This window comes from Ptychodera flava, chromosome 4, assembly GCF_041260155.1.
Source record: "Ptychodera flava strain L36383 chromosome 4, AS_Pfla_20210202, whole genome shotgun sequence".
NCBI classification, from domain to species: Eukaryota; Metazoa; Hemichordata; class Enteropneusta; family Ptychoderidae; genus Ptychodera; species Ptychodera flava.
Window position 1 is genome coordinate 17569351 of NC_091931.1, and position 17267 is coordinate 17586617.

The following is a 17267-nucleotide window of genomic DNA, read 5'->3' on the forward strand; positions in this document are numbered from 1 at the left end:
AAAAATTCCAGATTTCGCCATAATTTCAATATATCATATATTAAAATAATCCCTTGGAACCTGTATACCAAATATCAAAGCTATCGACTTGCAGTTTTTGAGAAACACATTTTTTGACCAAAAATGGCAAGAATTGCCCCCAAAATACAAAATTACAGATTTCATCAGAAATTGAATATATATTACTTAGTTCATCTGTAGAAACCTGTATACCAAATTTCAAAGCTATCAGATAAGTAACTTTTGAGAAACAAAGATTTTGACCAAAAATGGCACAAATTCACCCAAAAATACAACAATTGAAAATTTCATCATAATTTTCGATAAATATAATTTAGCCATCAGATGAGTAGTTTTGGAAATACACATTTTTTGACCAAAAATGGCAAAAATTGCCCCAAAAATACAAAATTACAGATTTCATCAGAAATTAAATATATATTACTTAGTTCGTCTACCTGTATACCAAATTTCAAAGCTATCAGACCAGTACTTTTTGAGAAACACATTTTCTGACCAAAAATGGCAAAAATTGCCTTAAAAATGCAAATTTGCATATTTCTGCACAATTTGAACAAATCTGAAATAGATCATCCCTAGGGACATATGTACCAAATATCAAAGCTATCTGACTAGTAGTTTTGAAGAAGATTTTTAAAGATTTTTTTACCAAAAATGACAAAAATTGCCTTAACAATACAAATATGCAAATTTCACCATGATTTGAACAAATCTAACTAAGGTCGTCCTAAGTAAACTGCATATCAAATTTCAAAGCAATCGGACAAGGGTTTTAGAGAAGATGTTTTTACCAAAAAAAGTAAAAAATGCCCCAAAAATACAAATATGCAAATTCACCATGATTTGAAAAAAATTACGTGAGGTTACCCTAAGTGAACTGCATATAAAATTTCAAAGCAATCGGACTTGCGGTTTCAGAGAAGAAGGCGATTGTTGACGGACGACAACGGACAACGACGGAAAATCAACCTATTTGATAAGCTCCGCGTCACTGACAGCGGAGCTAAAAAGGGGCAGTAGATAATGAGAGAACAGAAATTATTGCCATTTTCTCTTTGGGCTCTGTCTCATAACTCATTTATCAAATGTTTCTGAATGCTAAGATACTGGCAGACACATATCAGTTAAGTGAGGAAGATTGGCACAGAACTTCTCTGACAAAATTGGTGTCGAGTAATGTGACTGATTAAAAACATTTGGGATAGTAAAGGCCACTGACAGGCTGCATGATTTAAATGTACATGTTGAGTTAAATTATCATAGTGGTGGGAACGACAATTTAACTGGTTGATGAAGGTTTCTCATTTTGGGAAAGTGTGCATATACATGTGTGACTGGGAATCAGTCATGAACTTGTATTTTCTGAAGCTGATCGCTCTCTTCCTTACCAAACATTCCTTGATATTCTGCTTTGAAAAATTCATTCAAATACATCATCAACACAGTAACCCATACATTACCCTACAACTTGTACTAGTGCCAGTACATTAATGCAAGGATATCTATTCTAATGAAATCTACAATTTCCTGTTTTTTTGGACAGAAAAACCGATACACTGGAACTTTTACACTGTATTTTGTTTTGGGGTTTCTAAGTCAATTTTTTGGCAAAACAGAAATTTTCTAAGTGAAATTCAAACATCGAGAAAATCACTTGAAGAGTACTAAACATATCTGAAGTACAGCGACAACAAAGTTTGAAACAGTGCAGTATACATATCAGCTTGGATGTAGATAATAGGCAGAAGGCAAAATAACAAGGTGAGATTGACAAATTTCCAGATGTAAATGCGGAAAAAATAAATGTTTAGGAGTTTTGTGATGTATAATTCTGTGCATTATATAGCAAGCTGCAAATCCATTTCCACCTTTGGGAAGCAAGTTTTCACCTCACTGTAAAATTTGCTAAATGCCTGTATATCATTATTAGGCCATTAAGAGAAAATTCTTTGTTTGCCGTCCTTGGATTTTTGAAAAACCTACCAGCCAGTCAAGGAAAAAACAAACACAGACAAAAAACACAAGTGTATTAACATACCGTACAAATGTAAGCTCAATTTTTATTTGGTTTCTCTTGGAAAAATAATATTTTTATTTGTAATAGTAACATTGTGTTTTTCTTAATTTTCTCTGAAAACCTGCCTGCACGCGGAAAGCAGACAAAGATTTTTATTTAAACCGCCTTATGTGACATATGTCCCTAAGTTGAACAGACGCCATGTGTTCTGTTTTACCAGATCCATGTTATACAATGCAAAGAGAAAAGAAAGTATTTGCTATCATATGTGGATATTATTCAATGTTTTTTGAATAGAAAAGTGACATGAATTCATATGATTAAAACTTTGAAATTTTGTGATTATATATGAAATCAATATTGCTGTAAAAAATATAAGTCATGAATATCACATTCTATGTTCAACTAGGTTCAATTATTTTTTCATGAAAAAGGCTTTGGCTGGCTTTACAAAGTTTTCAAGCCTATGCAACCATTTTGAATTTTATACTGGCCACGTTGGCCACTGTTGGCTTGCATTCAGCTGTTGTAAATACTGTTTGAGATTCTCTAGGCTGTGCCACCATTATGTACAGCTAGTAACTCATGATCATCTACTGTACACCAGTTTCATTGGGAAGTTCAAGTTTTTTCTTTGTGATATGCTGGTATGATAATTTTTACCCTACAACTCTGACATGTTACACAAACAGCACACTCTCTCGAAAAGGCGGTAAAACTACCAGAAAACTTCGGAAAATAAGCACTCCCACAAATAATATCTACCAGTATTTAACACATGTAGAAATACACTGATTCACTAAAAGATACATGCATTATGCATAGCTTAGATTTGTTGAACGTTCAGGTGCAAAAAATGGATCAAATTGACAGTTATTACATTGACACTGGTACTCTCCCTTTCAAAGTAAAATGACCTTTGACCAACAACGGGTCAAAGGTCAAATAAAATACACTGGTGATCACTTGTACTGCTGATACAGGGGATTATAAACAAATATTTATACTCATGAGTTCACATCTGTTGACATCTATCATGAGAGGATTTTGCGTGAAATGTTACTAATAAAAAGAACAGCACTTTTGGATATACATAGCAAAGTGGTTGATGGCTGGTTTAACAAATACTTGCTCCTAACTGTTCATTTATTGGATGATAAAGAAGAGATTACAGCCATCTTGTGGCAGCTGGTATTAAATATCATGTAAAAGATCATTCTGAACAAATCGTGGGAGACGTATTTCTGAAGGCAAATGTTTTTAACATAATGAGTTCATTTAGATGATCTAAATTTTCAAATAAAGAGTAACTTGCGCCACGATATTCATACCAGAGAAAGCCTGAGAATTTTTCATGTTGATTTTGCATCTGGTTATTTTCATGTGGACTAGGTCTAGAAGAGTTTGCTTTGTAGTCCTGTCCCTCACTGTCTGTCTGTAAAATATCAAAATTCTATCCATTTGCATTTTACCAACATCATGCAAATAAGACAAGCGACCTAGCGGCCGATATAGCTCCGCTGTGTTTATGTACAGAATAACTATTTTTGACACATGTTGATGAAGAAGGTGGAAATCTTTGATAACGCAATGCAGTGGCCAGAAAAAAAGTGGCTAAAATAAGCTGCAAAAATACACAATTGAACATTTCATCATACTTTGAATATATCACATCGGATCATCCCTAAGAACATGTCAACCAAAGCTATCTGATGAGTAGTTTTTTCAGAATAAAATATTCTGACCAAAAATGGCAACAATTGCCCCGAAAAATAAAAATTGCAGATTTCATCATAATTTCAAAATAACACACTTAGTTCATAAATAGAAACCTGTATACCAAATTTCAAAGCTGTTAGACCAGTACTTTTTGAGAAATGCATTTTTTGACAAAAAATGGGAAAAATTGACCCAAAAATTCAAAATTGCAGATGTCATCATTATTTCCATAAATATCATTTAGTTCATCTGTAGAAACCTCTATACCAAATTTCAAAGCTATCAGATGAGTAGTTTTGGAAATACACATTTTTTGACCAAAAATGGCAAAAAATTGCCCCAAAAATACAAAATTACAGATTTTATCAAAAATTCAATATATATTACTTAGTTCATCTATAGAGACCTGTACACCAAATTTCAAAACTATCAGACCAGTACTTTTTGAGAAATACATTTTTTGACCAAAAAAGGGCAAAAATTGCCTTAAAAATGCAAATTTGCATACTTCTGCACAATTTGGACAAATCTCAAATAGATCATCCCTAGGGACATATGTACCAAATATAAAAGCTATCTGACCAGTAGTTTTGAAGAAGAAGATTTTTAAAGATTTTTTTACCAAAAATGACATAAATTGCCTTAAAAATACAAATATGCAAATTTCACCACCATTTGAACAAATCTGATTTAAGTCACCCTAAGCAAACTGCATATCAAATTTTAAAGCAATCAGACAAGCGGTTTCAGAGAAGAAGATTTTTTTACCAAAAACACCAAAAAATGCCCCAAAAATACAAATATGCAAATTTCACCATGATTTGAACAAACTGAAGTGAAGTCACCCCAAGTGAACTGCATATAAAATTTCAAAGCAATTGGACTTGTGGTTTCAGAGGAGAAGGCAATTATTGACGGACGACGACGGACGACGACGGATAATCAATCTATTTGATAAGCTCCGCGTCGCTGACAGCGGAGCTAACAAGTAATCACACATTATGTGCTGAATATTTTTTGAATCAACATCTCTTGAAGAATTATGCAACACAGACAACAGGGACGTAATGCCCATTACTTGAATAGTATGATTCACTGGTAGAAATTAAATTCTGTACATGTACTTAGGTAATAGACAGATAGGGGAAATCTCATCAGTGCTGGAACATAGAAATTTTATTCATAGAAATATTCTTCTTTACACTCAAGCTTTAAGGTAGCAATGTGCCTAGCAAATGAAAGACTTAGATTTTTGCTCAAACTTAACTTTCAACCACTGTCTTATCAAATCAAGAAACTTTCAACCATTGTCTTATCAAATCAAGACCAAAAGTCAGGGGTCATAGTGCAAAGTTTTGTACTAGAGAAACAAATTACCTGACATTACCGATATTTGAAACTCAAAATGGGCTCCATCCATGAGTTAACTGTATGGAAAAATAAGCTTTGATTTTCGAAAATCTACGATGGTGAAAATTTTTCTTACTCCAAGAGCTTTAACATAAGCCCTACAAGAGGTAGATCAGAAAGGAATTGTTACGATATGAGAGTCCATATATCTGTCCCTGAGGCGCATTCTACCTTAAAGGCATGGGTCCGGCATCAGATTGTCTTGCCAGGAAATTTACTTCCTAGATTACGATTTCAATGGAAAACAAAAGGCTATGACACCTCCATAAAATTCTTACAGACAAGACCAAACTCAATCCCTGGGATTGAGTCCCCTTCAATTAAATGTACCTTTCGAATTTCCTGAATAATATGTCTATTACATTACACTGAAAATGATGTAACTTCATTGAAGCTTTGGTGTTGAATGTGCCGACACGACTTTCGTAAGCAGCTTACCTAAAAATCGCCAGTTTGTGTAACTTTCTGACCATGGTGAGGAGTGACATTGGAGGAAGCAGGATAAGCAGCCACTGGTACATGTGCATCTCATAGACAAAGTTGGAAAGATTTTCTGTGATGAAGATGAGGTACGCACAGCAAAACCCTGCAAGATTCATGGAAAGATTGAACAAGATTCGTCATTAGTAAATAAAGCTGCTATTTTACAGAAAAAAAGCATTGCACATCACATAACTTGCTTAAATGATTGAAATTTGTCTTTATTAGTGATACTTGATCATCAGAAATCAAAGAACATGTAAATTATAGGTTGATAGCTGTGCCACCAGGAAACTTATACAACTGTATATGAAAATCTGTGAGGTAGATTATTCTCTCTATAACAATGAGCAAGATGACGGTGATTCTCATTATGCAGGATGCGTCTAACCAAGCAACACTGGGAAAGAGTTTCAGAAAATCTAAATAAAATGTATCATCTGAATGTTTCCATGACTACCTATAATTTCCCTCCCTGTGTTGCTATTGGCTATCTCTGTCATTGAATTTTTTAATAGCTTCGGAACCCTAATTATTTTGGGCTTCATGTGTACGTATTCAGCAGATTGTAGGAACAGCTGACGTGTTGTGATAAAAGAAAGAAAAACTGATATCTTTGTGGGAATTATCTCAGTTGAAAAAGGCAGAAAATTACAGAGATGTCAATCAATCTAAAAAGTTTGATAATATGAATCTGAAAAGTTTGATTATAAGAAGGAACATCAATAATGAGAGCAGAGGCTGGGTCTGATGAGTCAAATTTTAGTTTTTAAAATTTACTCTGTTGTTGTTGTTTGTTTGTTTGTTTGTTTATCATGACCAAAGTGATGCTATGGTATCGATACAATGGCATCTCTGGTTCATTTCCAGCGATCATTTCCCATCAAAAAGGGTTACCAAATGAATTGTTTCAAGGTTCAGGCCAAACATCGTTCTTCCTGGACTCGCAAAATTGACAGTCTACGGGGCCAAAAAACCTGTGAATACTGATTGCACTGCATTATGACAGATGCACGGAGGACCACAGAAGTAAATTAGTGGATCACTGGCTTCACCCTGATACAGGTGCTATGATCATCAAACACTATGTGTAAATGGACTAGTTCATTTCTGTCAATCCATCCCAAGCCAAATCCCACCTTTTACATGTACATGGTGTAAAAATTTCTGGAAGGGAAGTGATTTTCTTTAGAAGTTGCAGATATTTAAAACACAAGTACCTCGTGAACAATTTTAAACTAAAGACCTCACTGTGACTATTTGCCTTTGACATAACCACTGACAAGATGAATCATTTGAGTTCAGACATGATAGTTGAAGTCTCCTGGAAGGAACTTAACTAAATCAGATTAATGATATGCCATTTATTTATTTTTATTTATTTTACTTATCTGTACATTCATGTACAAGTGAGTACATGCACATACCCAGAACATTTAGTATGTTGTAGAGTTTCATTTTCATGCGGTTTTGTCCGATTGTTACAGACATTCCAAACACCAAAGGCATTGTATCCAGAACTATTCCCAACATTGAATTCATGACGAGTCTGTCAATCCACAATTGCAATGCCCACCCACTCTACCCGCATGGATCTTCGGCATGCCAAATCCTCACAATATTACAAGCGGCAGTGTTCTCCCCGAGCAATTAAAGCATGGTGGCCTGTACTCTTTAATTTTGGTAACACAATACATCCATAAACATAACAATGAATCATATTGTTATGCAAATTAGCTGATATGCTATTAGAATTTCTGGTGACAACACTGGTTAGCCCCATCAAAATATTTTCATCACTTTATTTCTGAAAGTGACGTCATCAGGATACAAATATTGGATGGTAAACCCACCAAAGCTGTTGTGCTTATCGGCAGTAAAGTTCTATTTGGCCAGCACCACGTATGCACAGGAAATAACGAATTTGCATTTAAATTATTTTTGACGTAGAAAACCATATGTGCGAACTAATCCTGACGTCAGTGAGACTCACCCTTCAGTGGTTCAAACCAAGCATGTACATAATGTAGCTTGTCTATACTATTGATGAACAAGCCACCCAATTTGATATGGAGACAATCAGACGCCTTGAATTATTTGTTCTCAAAAATGATCAAAATTGATGTAAAACAGTACATATGTCGGGTCTTCTGTGAATTACAAAATGATACACACTTTGTAAATGACCTATAACAGCTCACCATAACAGTTGGTGATATCATAAGTATAAGCAGATTAGTGTCACACATACACTGCTGCATGAAAGATGTTTTGCGGCATGATGCTTGCTGATTAACAAATAATCTATTCAAACACAAAAAACTATAAAATGGTATATGAGAAATCCACCTACCTGTTTGGGACACGATGATTGTGACATCAACCAAGATTTGTCCTTTACTACCCATAGCATGATAGCCTACACAGGGAGAGAAGAAATGTCACTTTCAGCTGAATTTTTCATTAGCACCAAACTTCAGAGTTGTTTCACTGGTGTAAGCTTGCCACTAAGGGTATTTAAAATCTAGATTTCAAGATACTAGTAAACTAGTTCTTGATCCTGCATGTCATCATCATCCAACCGGTCATTGAAATATATACAGCTTTTATTTTGTTAGCATCTATGACAACATTCACCACTGTATTCACACTAAGAACGGTTCAAACAGTTGCTGTTGTGTTTTGACGGAAATCAAAATGTACAATATCAGTTCATACAGCTTTTATTTTGTTAGCATATATGACAACATTCACCACCGTATTCATACTAGGAATGGTTCAAACAGCTGCTGTTGTGTGTTTGACGACAATCAAAATGTACAATATCAGTTCATTGGTACAGTTTATTAAAATTACAGATGAGGGAAATACTGACTTTAAAAATACACACTCATACAATGAACTAAGTATATAACTTTTTAAAATTACAGTTAGCCTAGATTGCGTTGGTGTAACAGACATAAAACACGTAAATAGAATAGGATGACAACAGGCTCAAATATTTATGGCAGATTGCATTGATCTCTAGTGGTTACCTCAAGACAGCACTGCCAAACATCTATATACATCACTGATATCATATAATTTAACATGTTCAGTGAATACTAATTATAAATATACGCAGATTTGGAAAGTTGGTATAGTACTATACATGTAAGATTCGTTCACTTTAACATTAAGTTATTTATTTATTTATTTATGTCTTCATTCATTCATTCACATATACAATTAACACACAAAGCAATCTACAAATTCAATAGGAATGATATTCTAAAGAAGATGAAAATTGATGATGAAGTCAAAATGTCCAAAAGTGACGCAGTTCATGACTGATGGTACTAGTAGTTTCCAACCAGAAACAATTTCAGGAACATAATATTTCATAGCAAGAATTTGTCTGCATGCTCAGTGGCTTCTGTTCTTCAGTATAAATCCCCAACACACTCATTCATACACAGACGCAGACACACTAGCTGATACAATGAGATATTGAACTGAAAGACTGCAGCTGTCGCTGACCTCAGGTCACCGGGGATAAGAATCTGACAGCTAATTAAAAATGGAAAAAAGGAAACTGTAACAGATGTGCAGGGCATACATACATGTACAGCATATGCATATTCTTTATATTCATATATCCTCCAAATGTTACCCAATTCAACCAATTCAACTTTACATTATCATTGCAATAAATATTTATTTGGAATCACCACCCACCGAGTGTTTGATTAAAGTACTATTTGAGGCACAGATTTTTCACTCTTTTGGTGTAGGCTGCTGAGAGGATATGCAGATTTTTTATTCTTCATTGATGTAAATCAAATTTAAACAGATTTGACGCTGGTGTTTTTCATGGAAGAAAATATCTCTTGGCGGGAAAATCATAAATATAATGTAAACCATGAAAATTCACTATACAGTGTACATTAACTTATGTCAGTGTACATGTTTACAGGATATAAAAGATTCAACATATAGTGAATATTGATTCATAAAATTGCTACCTGGGCTGTAAAACTTCACCATTTACTTCCAACTATTGCCACCGATCGATTCAGATAAATGGTCATCAAAAGACAGACCTTAAGTCTGACAGATGAACTCCATGCAAAACCACGGCACAAATATACAAAACCCCAACACACTGCCCATACAACATTGTTCCCCTCAATATAGACAGCTGAGGGAGGGTTATTCCATTGGCCAAAAATATCCACATATCATTTTAGTTTTGTTGATATTTTTTAATCTACAGCTATCTCAGTATCTAGTTTTCTGTATTCAACTTTTAATTGCTATATTTGTATGTCGCTATTTTTCTTTTTCAGTCAGTTTTGCACGATAATGAAAATCTCAGCAGCAAATGTAAACTGAGTATCATTATTATACAATTACCGGTTTTATCCATTTTTTAAATTATTTGCACAAAATTTTATGATTCAACATCCATTACTTAGTGATGGCTCACAAAGCAAAGCATACTCACAGGTACTGCATGCTTGTGAGAGTATTTTGACATAAAAAACCATTTCAAAAGTTATTGAAAATACTTGGTTTACTCACCAACATCACCATAGTCTATATCACCAATTGCTGGCTGGAAATAAGACAATAGATATCAGAGTTAAATGTGCTCATGAAAAAGATAGCTACAATGGATGAGAGTCTAAAGATGATGGCAGACAGAAGTGTAAGATGTGATGCCATTCCTTGGTTAGAAAGCATACAAACATTAAGGGTTAAATTCAAAGTCTGCTTTGAGATTTTTGTTTGTCAGGCAGGTAGAGGTATTCTGATAACCTTGGTATTCTTTCAGTGCAGGTTTGCCTGTATTCACTACAAAGACTTTCATATTGATATGTATTCATTACAAATGTCCAACTGAATGACAAAGCCACGAATTGACATCAAAGATGAGCTTTGACCCTACCTTGGTGTCTTTCTTGGCTTGCTCATCGCTCGGAACAAAGCCATTCATCTCGATGTCTTCTTTCCTGTCGGATCCGTTCATAAGCTTCTCTTGCTCAACTGCGGTGCCCTCGTACGCCTCTTTCTTTGGGGGTTCTTTCTTAGAGCTATCTTGTCTCTCTGACGTACCAGGGGGTATCTCTCCTAGAATCTTGTACTTGCTGTCGATGATCAACAGCATAGCTTTGACACTGCAGGAAATGAAACAAATAGATATTATGTTAACTTATTACCCTTTCACCACCATGGTTAGGCCAAACCATTGTTAGAAGTGGTGATTGTGGACCTTACAGGGAATTGGGTTGGACAGGTTAAAAGTGATGACACTCTGATGAATTAACCAGGACACATGGTACACACATGTTCTTCATTTTGGTCAATTATGTTTGGTTGATTTAAGTGACATTTCCACCTTTAGCATCTTTATTGAGCACTTTGTACCCCCAAACACATCCATCTGTGACATTGGTTCTACAACATCTTCCATTTGGCAGAATAAATCCTAAATGTACATGTACATGTACATACCGGTATGTAAAATGGAGCACACAACACTACAAGATTGATACCTTTTCAGTAAATTATTTTAGCTTGTATCTATGGTATGGAATACAAATACTGGTCAATAACAAAAAGTATTTGTAGTAAAAACCCTACATTAAAGCCTATTGGTCGTACATGTTTTTTTTAAAAAAGGGATCACTTTTACGATAATGAGGCCATTATCATCAGTGCATTATGCAAAGTACAATGTACAGGTATTTAATTTTTTCATGTATAACAACAGTAGTTTCAAAGTTCACAGTTTGTCTCTCTAGCATGTACTAGTAAGCTTTTGGAAACACTTATCATGCGTGACGTTACATGCATGACACACTGTTGACAAACAAATTACTGTAATATGTCCAAAATTATGAATACCCACTACACAAATCTATGTTGTCAAGGTAACATTACAATTTCAGTTTGATATACCAATGACAACAAACTAGAAGTAAAAGAAAAACATTTTTGTCTGCGATAACTAAATGCGTACATATATAAGGACAATTTTGCAAACACTTCTCTCATGGTGTATTTCTTATCTGTAGATTTATCTTTGAGATACTTCACATACAGGCTGTAGGCTGGGTGATAAGAGGGGTTTCATGATATCATTGTCAACAAAATATTCAGCATGACAATGTATGTCTGCAGTTATCACCCAGAGTCAAAATTTTTTTCTCAACTGTCTATATTTTTGAGCCATGGAACAGTACGTTTGCAGCATGGGTTATGCACACTTTCAGTTTTATCAATTTACTGGAGCAATTCATGGATGGTTACGTAAATATGAAAGATCAACTTCATAAGTAGTGTTGGGCAAAATAACATTAATGTTTCTGCAGTTGAAGGAAACATGAGAGTGATGGAGAAAATGTTAGCACTATGTTTTACGGTATTTCACAATGGTTGCGTTCTCAAAGGGATCACTGTGTATGGTTGCACTTTCCTGCATAGACAAGAACAATTCTACTACCGGTGCACCATGTAACATCATGTGAATCTGCAGGCAAGGCAGGTGTCACCATACCAACAATTCACAGGTGTCTCGGGTCAAAGGTCACCCAGAAGGGGTACCAGTAAGTCTGCCAAGTATTCTGGTAAATTTGCTTTTTCTGCACGACGTGAATATGACAATTAGACAATTTGAAAATTTGCCAAATACAAAGTCGATTATCATACAGCACGCATGATTGTGTTTCAGTCCAATATTTTAGAGCAAATACGAAATATCATCTGTGGAACTGGTTTAAAAATTATTCAAGATATCTTTTTGAGCTTTCATATCTCTATGGACTGTATGATATGATGTGAAATATCAGGATGCAATTGACCAATGAGATCAGGCCATTTTCTATCAGCATTAATACTTTTGTACAATTTTATATGCATCTAGATCAGAACAGAGTTCAGACTTGGACACAAAAGACACCAGCAAACAAACATTTAAACGTCAATATCAGCAGTAAAAGCAAAGCATACAAACATGATCTATCAAACACGCTCTATCTTTGCTACAGGAAAAATGTGAAATTTCTAAATTGTAAACATGTTCCACACTTTCAGTGTACATACATGTATATGTTTTGATCATTGATGATGAAACTGAGAAAGGTCACCTATTGTGAAGGTTGCAATCGTTTTCTATGACATCTTTCAAATTTAGATCATCTGAGACCTTTGAGCAACCAAATCAACATTGTGTTAAACATAATATTGAAAAGGAAATAAACAGATTTGTACAGGTAAACAACAGGGTGACCCTCCAAAACACTAGATTTCTTAACTTTATTCATTTATTGGTGTGCCATCTACATCTAACACAAGCGACCTAGCGGCCGATATAGCTCCGCTGTGTTTATGTAGAGAATAACTATTTTTGACACATGTTGATGAAGAAGGTGGAAATCTTTGATAGCTCAATGCAGTGGCCGGAGAAAAGTGGCTAAAATAAGCTGCAAAAATACACATTGAAGATTTCATCATACTTTGAATATATCACATTGGATCATTCCTAAGAACATGTCAACCAAAGCTATCTGATGAGTAGATTTGTGAGAATAAAATTTTCTGACCAAAAATGGCAACAATTGCCCCCAAAAATAAAAATTGCAGATTTCATCATAATTTTAAAAGATCAAATTTAGTTCATCTATAGAAACCTGTATACCAAATTTCAAAGCTGTTACACCAGTACTTTTTGAGAAACACATTTTTTGACCAAAAATGGGAAAAATTACCCCAAAAATTCAAAATTGCAGATTTCATCATTATTTCAATAAATATCATTTAGTTCATCTATAGAAACCTGTATACCAAATTTCAAAGCTATCAGATGAGTAGTTTTGGAAATACACATTTTTTGACCAAAAATGGCAAAAATTGCCCCAAAATACAAAATTACAGATTTCATCAGAAATTCAATATATATTACTTAGCTCATCTGTAGAAACCTGTATACCAAATTGCAAAGCTATCAGACCAGTACTTTTTGATAAACACATTTTTTGACCAAAAATGGCAAAAATTGCCCCAAAATTACAAAATTGCAGATTTCATCATAATTTCAATAAATATCATTGAGGTGATCTGTGGGAACCTGTATACTACCTTGCAAAGCTATCAGATGATTAGTTTTGGAAATACACATTTTTTGACCAAAAATGGCAAAAATTGCCCCGAAAATATAAAATTGCAGATTTCATCATACTTTCAATAAATATCATTTAGTTCATCTGTAGGAACCTGTATACCAAATTTCAAAGCTATCAGATGAGTAATTTTGGAAATACACATTTTTTGACCAAAAATGGCAAAAATACCATCAATGACGCTGTACCTTCTCTAATGTGTGGCCAGGTCAGGTAATTGGTTGTTGGCATGGAGTTATTCGTAAATAGTTGATGATGTAGGGGCATGAGGTGAGATATGGACCCAAAGAACCCAAAAGATGATTAAATACATCAATCAGAAAAAATTCTAAGCTACAGTATAAACTGCCTAAAGATAGTTCAGTGTGGAAAAAAGGTTAAATAATTCAGAAATAAGAATTAACTGTCCAAAATAGTAATGACGCACTTCCCTACTGACCTGAGTGCATGTGAAATACACAACCTGGCATCTGTAAATTAAATGTATACCAAGTGATCATTTTAAGTCACTTTTAACTGTTTTTAAGGGATATTCCACAGAGTCCTGTGGAAATGATGAAAAACGCTTATCTGGTCTTGTGTTTGTAAAACCTCATGGCTGATAATTGTCATAGTATTCAAAAGAAATTGAAAGTGAAGAAATTACTGTTTTTAATAGGCATATTTTCCTTGAAATATATGACCGTGTAAGAATATATGCTAAAAGTGTTTAAGAGTAAATTCCTTTAAAAAATAATTTAATCTGTGACCAAAGGATTTTTATTCTTTGAGTTTACAAATTCAAACATTGCAATTTGTTCAATCATCTTGCGCAGCGCAAAATTTATAAAGTGACTGAAAAATAAAAAAAATTAGCAGAATTACAGTCTTTGTGATGTGAAATCATGGGTTGACATCACAATAATTGTTAATCTGTCGAAGTATTTTCTATAATTTAAAAAAGAAAGTTCATGCAGAAACGGTAACATATATTGTCAGCAATGTAGTGTTAATTTTGACTTTACATCAAAATATGCCTTTGCTGGATACCAAATATGTAGGGCGAAATATTAAAATCAGCCGTGTTCAGCAAAATCCACACCACAGCATTGATCCTTTTCTAAGTTCATTTGATTTGCTTATGTTTTCCTTGTATGACAGTCAGTACAATATGGAACTTGAACACAACACAGTGAATAAGTATGCTGTAAATGAAATGGTGTGGCTGCATCCACATGCAGCAATAGGAGTGCCTTTGTCTCTCACCCCTCATTTCCAACCTGTCCCATCCCTGAAAAAATAGTTCGGTCTTTTATTTATAATGTTAATAATTTCTGTATTTGTTAAAATGTGCGCATCTCAAAAACTTTGATCATAAACATTTTCATTGTTTTTTATAGCTGACCAGTCAGTTAACCTGTTTATTTTGAATATTTGCGCATTTTTCTCAGTATTTGACATTTTCAGAATAGCTTCTTATTCAATTTGTCATTTTCTAAAAGTTAAAATGCTCCTTTGTGTGGTCAAGCTTTCCACAAGCATCAAATGTTGTACTTCATATAGGAAGGTCTGCCTCTAGAGGGCGGGCATCATGAATAGTGTTTGTTAGTTATTTCCTCCACATAAACTTCTGCTTGTACTGTAAACAATGAACATGGCCGACGTCCGATTTTCCTGTCTAAAACTTTCACTTATTTTCGTTCATATAACTCTGAAACTCAAGGAAACGATTGGGAAGAAAGAGTTATCTTGAAATATTGAGGTACTCGCCGATATTTTGCAAAATTAAGTGAGAAAAAATGCAAGGAAAATGCCGACAGGCTTACACAACGACCGGTTTCAGACTCAGAGGCATATAATCATCTGCAGATTATGCAAAAGGCCCATATCACGTGAGGCCATGAGGGGATATCCACGCAACTCAGTACCAAACACTAGCGCACACAGGGTGAGCAAACACAAAGTGAGTACCCCTAACGTCAGCTCAGTAGTCTGTAATAGATCGTAGTCAACTAAGAACCTTGGAGAAAGGCTTACATGTAACACTGTGGCTATGCCACTAAGTCCCTTTTGATTTTTGTCACAGCTCAAAATCGTTCTCCTATACCTCAACCTGAACCATGAACACCCCCACCAGTTATGATTTGACCATCACAATGGCATAACGTCAACGGATCTTGACAGACGGAAGTATTGACAGACGGAAGTAGTTGACACCAGCATACTGGTTTTCAACTCTAATACCTTCTCTGTCTATAAATAGACACGAGAAGGTAAAAATTGCCCAAAAAGTAAAAAATTACAGATTTCATCAGAAATTCAATATATATTACTTAGTTCATCTATAGAAACCTGTATACCAAATTTCAAAACTATCAGACCAGTACTTTTTGAGAAATACATTTTTGACCAAAAATGGCAAAAATTGACTTAAAAATGCAAATTTGCATATTTCTGCAAAATTTGAACAAATCTGAAATAGATTATCCCTAGGGACATATGTACCAAATATCAAAGCTATCTGACCGGTAGTTTTAAAGAAGAAGATTTTTAAAGATTTTTTTACCAAAAATGACAAAAATTGCCTTAAAAATACAAATATGCAAATTTAACCATGATTTGATCAAATCTGACTCAAGTCACCCTAAGTAAACTGCATATGAATTTCAAAGCAATCGGACAAGCGGTTTGAGAGAAGAAGATTTTTTTACCAAAAACACCAAAAAATGCCCCAAAAATACAAATATGCAAATTTCACCGCGATTTGAACAAACTTAAGTGAGGTCACCCCAAGTGAACTGCATATGAAATTTCAAAGCAATCGGACTTGCGGTTTCAGAGAAGAAGGCAATTGTTGACAGACGACGGACGACGGACGACGACGACGGACGACGACGGAGAATCAGCCTATTTGATAAGCTCCGCGTCTCTGACAGCGGAGCTAAAAACACAGTTTTGATGTGCCACACAGCTGATTCAAGATGTAGTTCTCTTTGATTCCAGAAAATGTTTAATATCACAGGTTTTTAGGAATTTCGATTCAAACAATTGACTCAATGAGTTGAGAGATCTGACAACTTCATCAATCTGCGTATTTGGGGAACATTCAAGTGCTATGCAGCTGATACCCTGAGTGCTGGAAGTAAAAAATATTCTGGCATCATAGACAGGATTTTTCCTATCTATGACTAAAGGACTAAGGCATGTCAAGAATTTGCAATTTCTGATATATTTCTCTTGTCTCCTGATATGATTGTAATTGCTACATGCATACGGATTCAATTGGACCCCCAGTAATATGACAGGAAACCCTGGTAGAAATTCCTGGGGTGCCAGACCAGCAACAAATACATGTACACTGATAGAGCACTCTTTCCCTACTACATTACCACACAATACATGTACATGTACTGTACATGTACTGTACCATACACAGCCATGAACTCAGATATCATAAAGTACAACTGCAATATCTTTTC

The 17267-nt window shown here is 34.7% G+C and overlaps 1 protein-coding gene across 1 annotated transcript in view; it reads right to left on the reverse strand.

Moving 5' to 3' along the window:
* The window catches only part of LOC139131078 (uncharacterized), a 39147-nt gene that overhangs the window by 13572 nt on the left and 8308 nt on the right, over positions 1-17267 (reverse strand). Inside the window, exons 3-6 of the mRNA XM_070697026.1 lie at positions 10578-10806; positions 10211-10244; positions 8001-8066; positions 5606-5753 (exon numbers count right to left, since the gene is read on the reverse strand). Of these exons, the coding sequence (XP_070553127.1) occupies positions 5606-5753; positions 8001-8066; positions 10211-10244; positions 10578-10806 (477 nt within the window). The remainder of the gene's footprint in view (positions 1-5605; positions 5754-8000; positions 8067-10210; positions 10245-10577; positions 10807-17267) is intronic.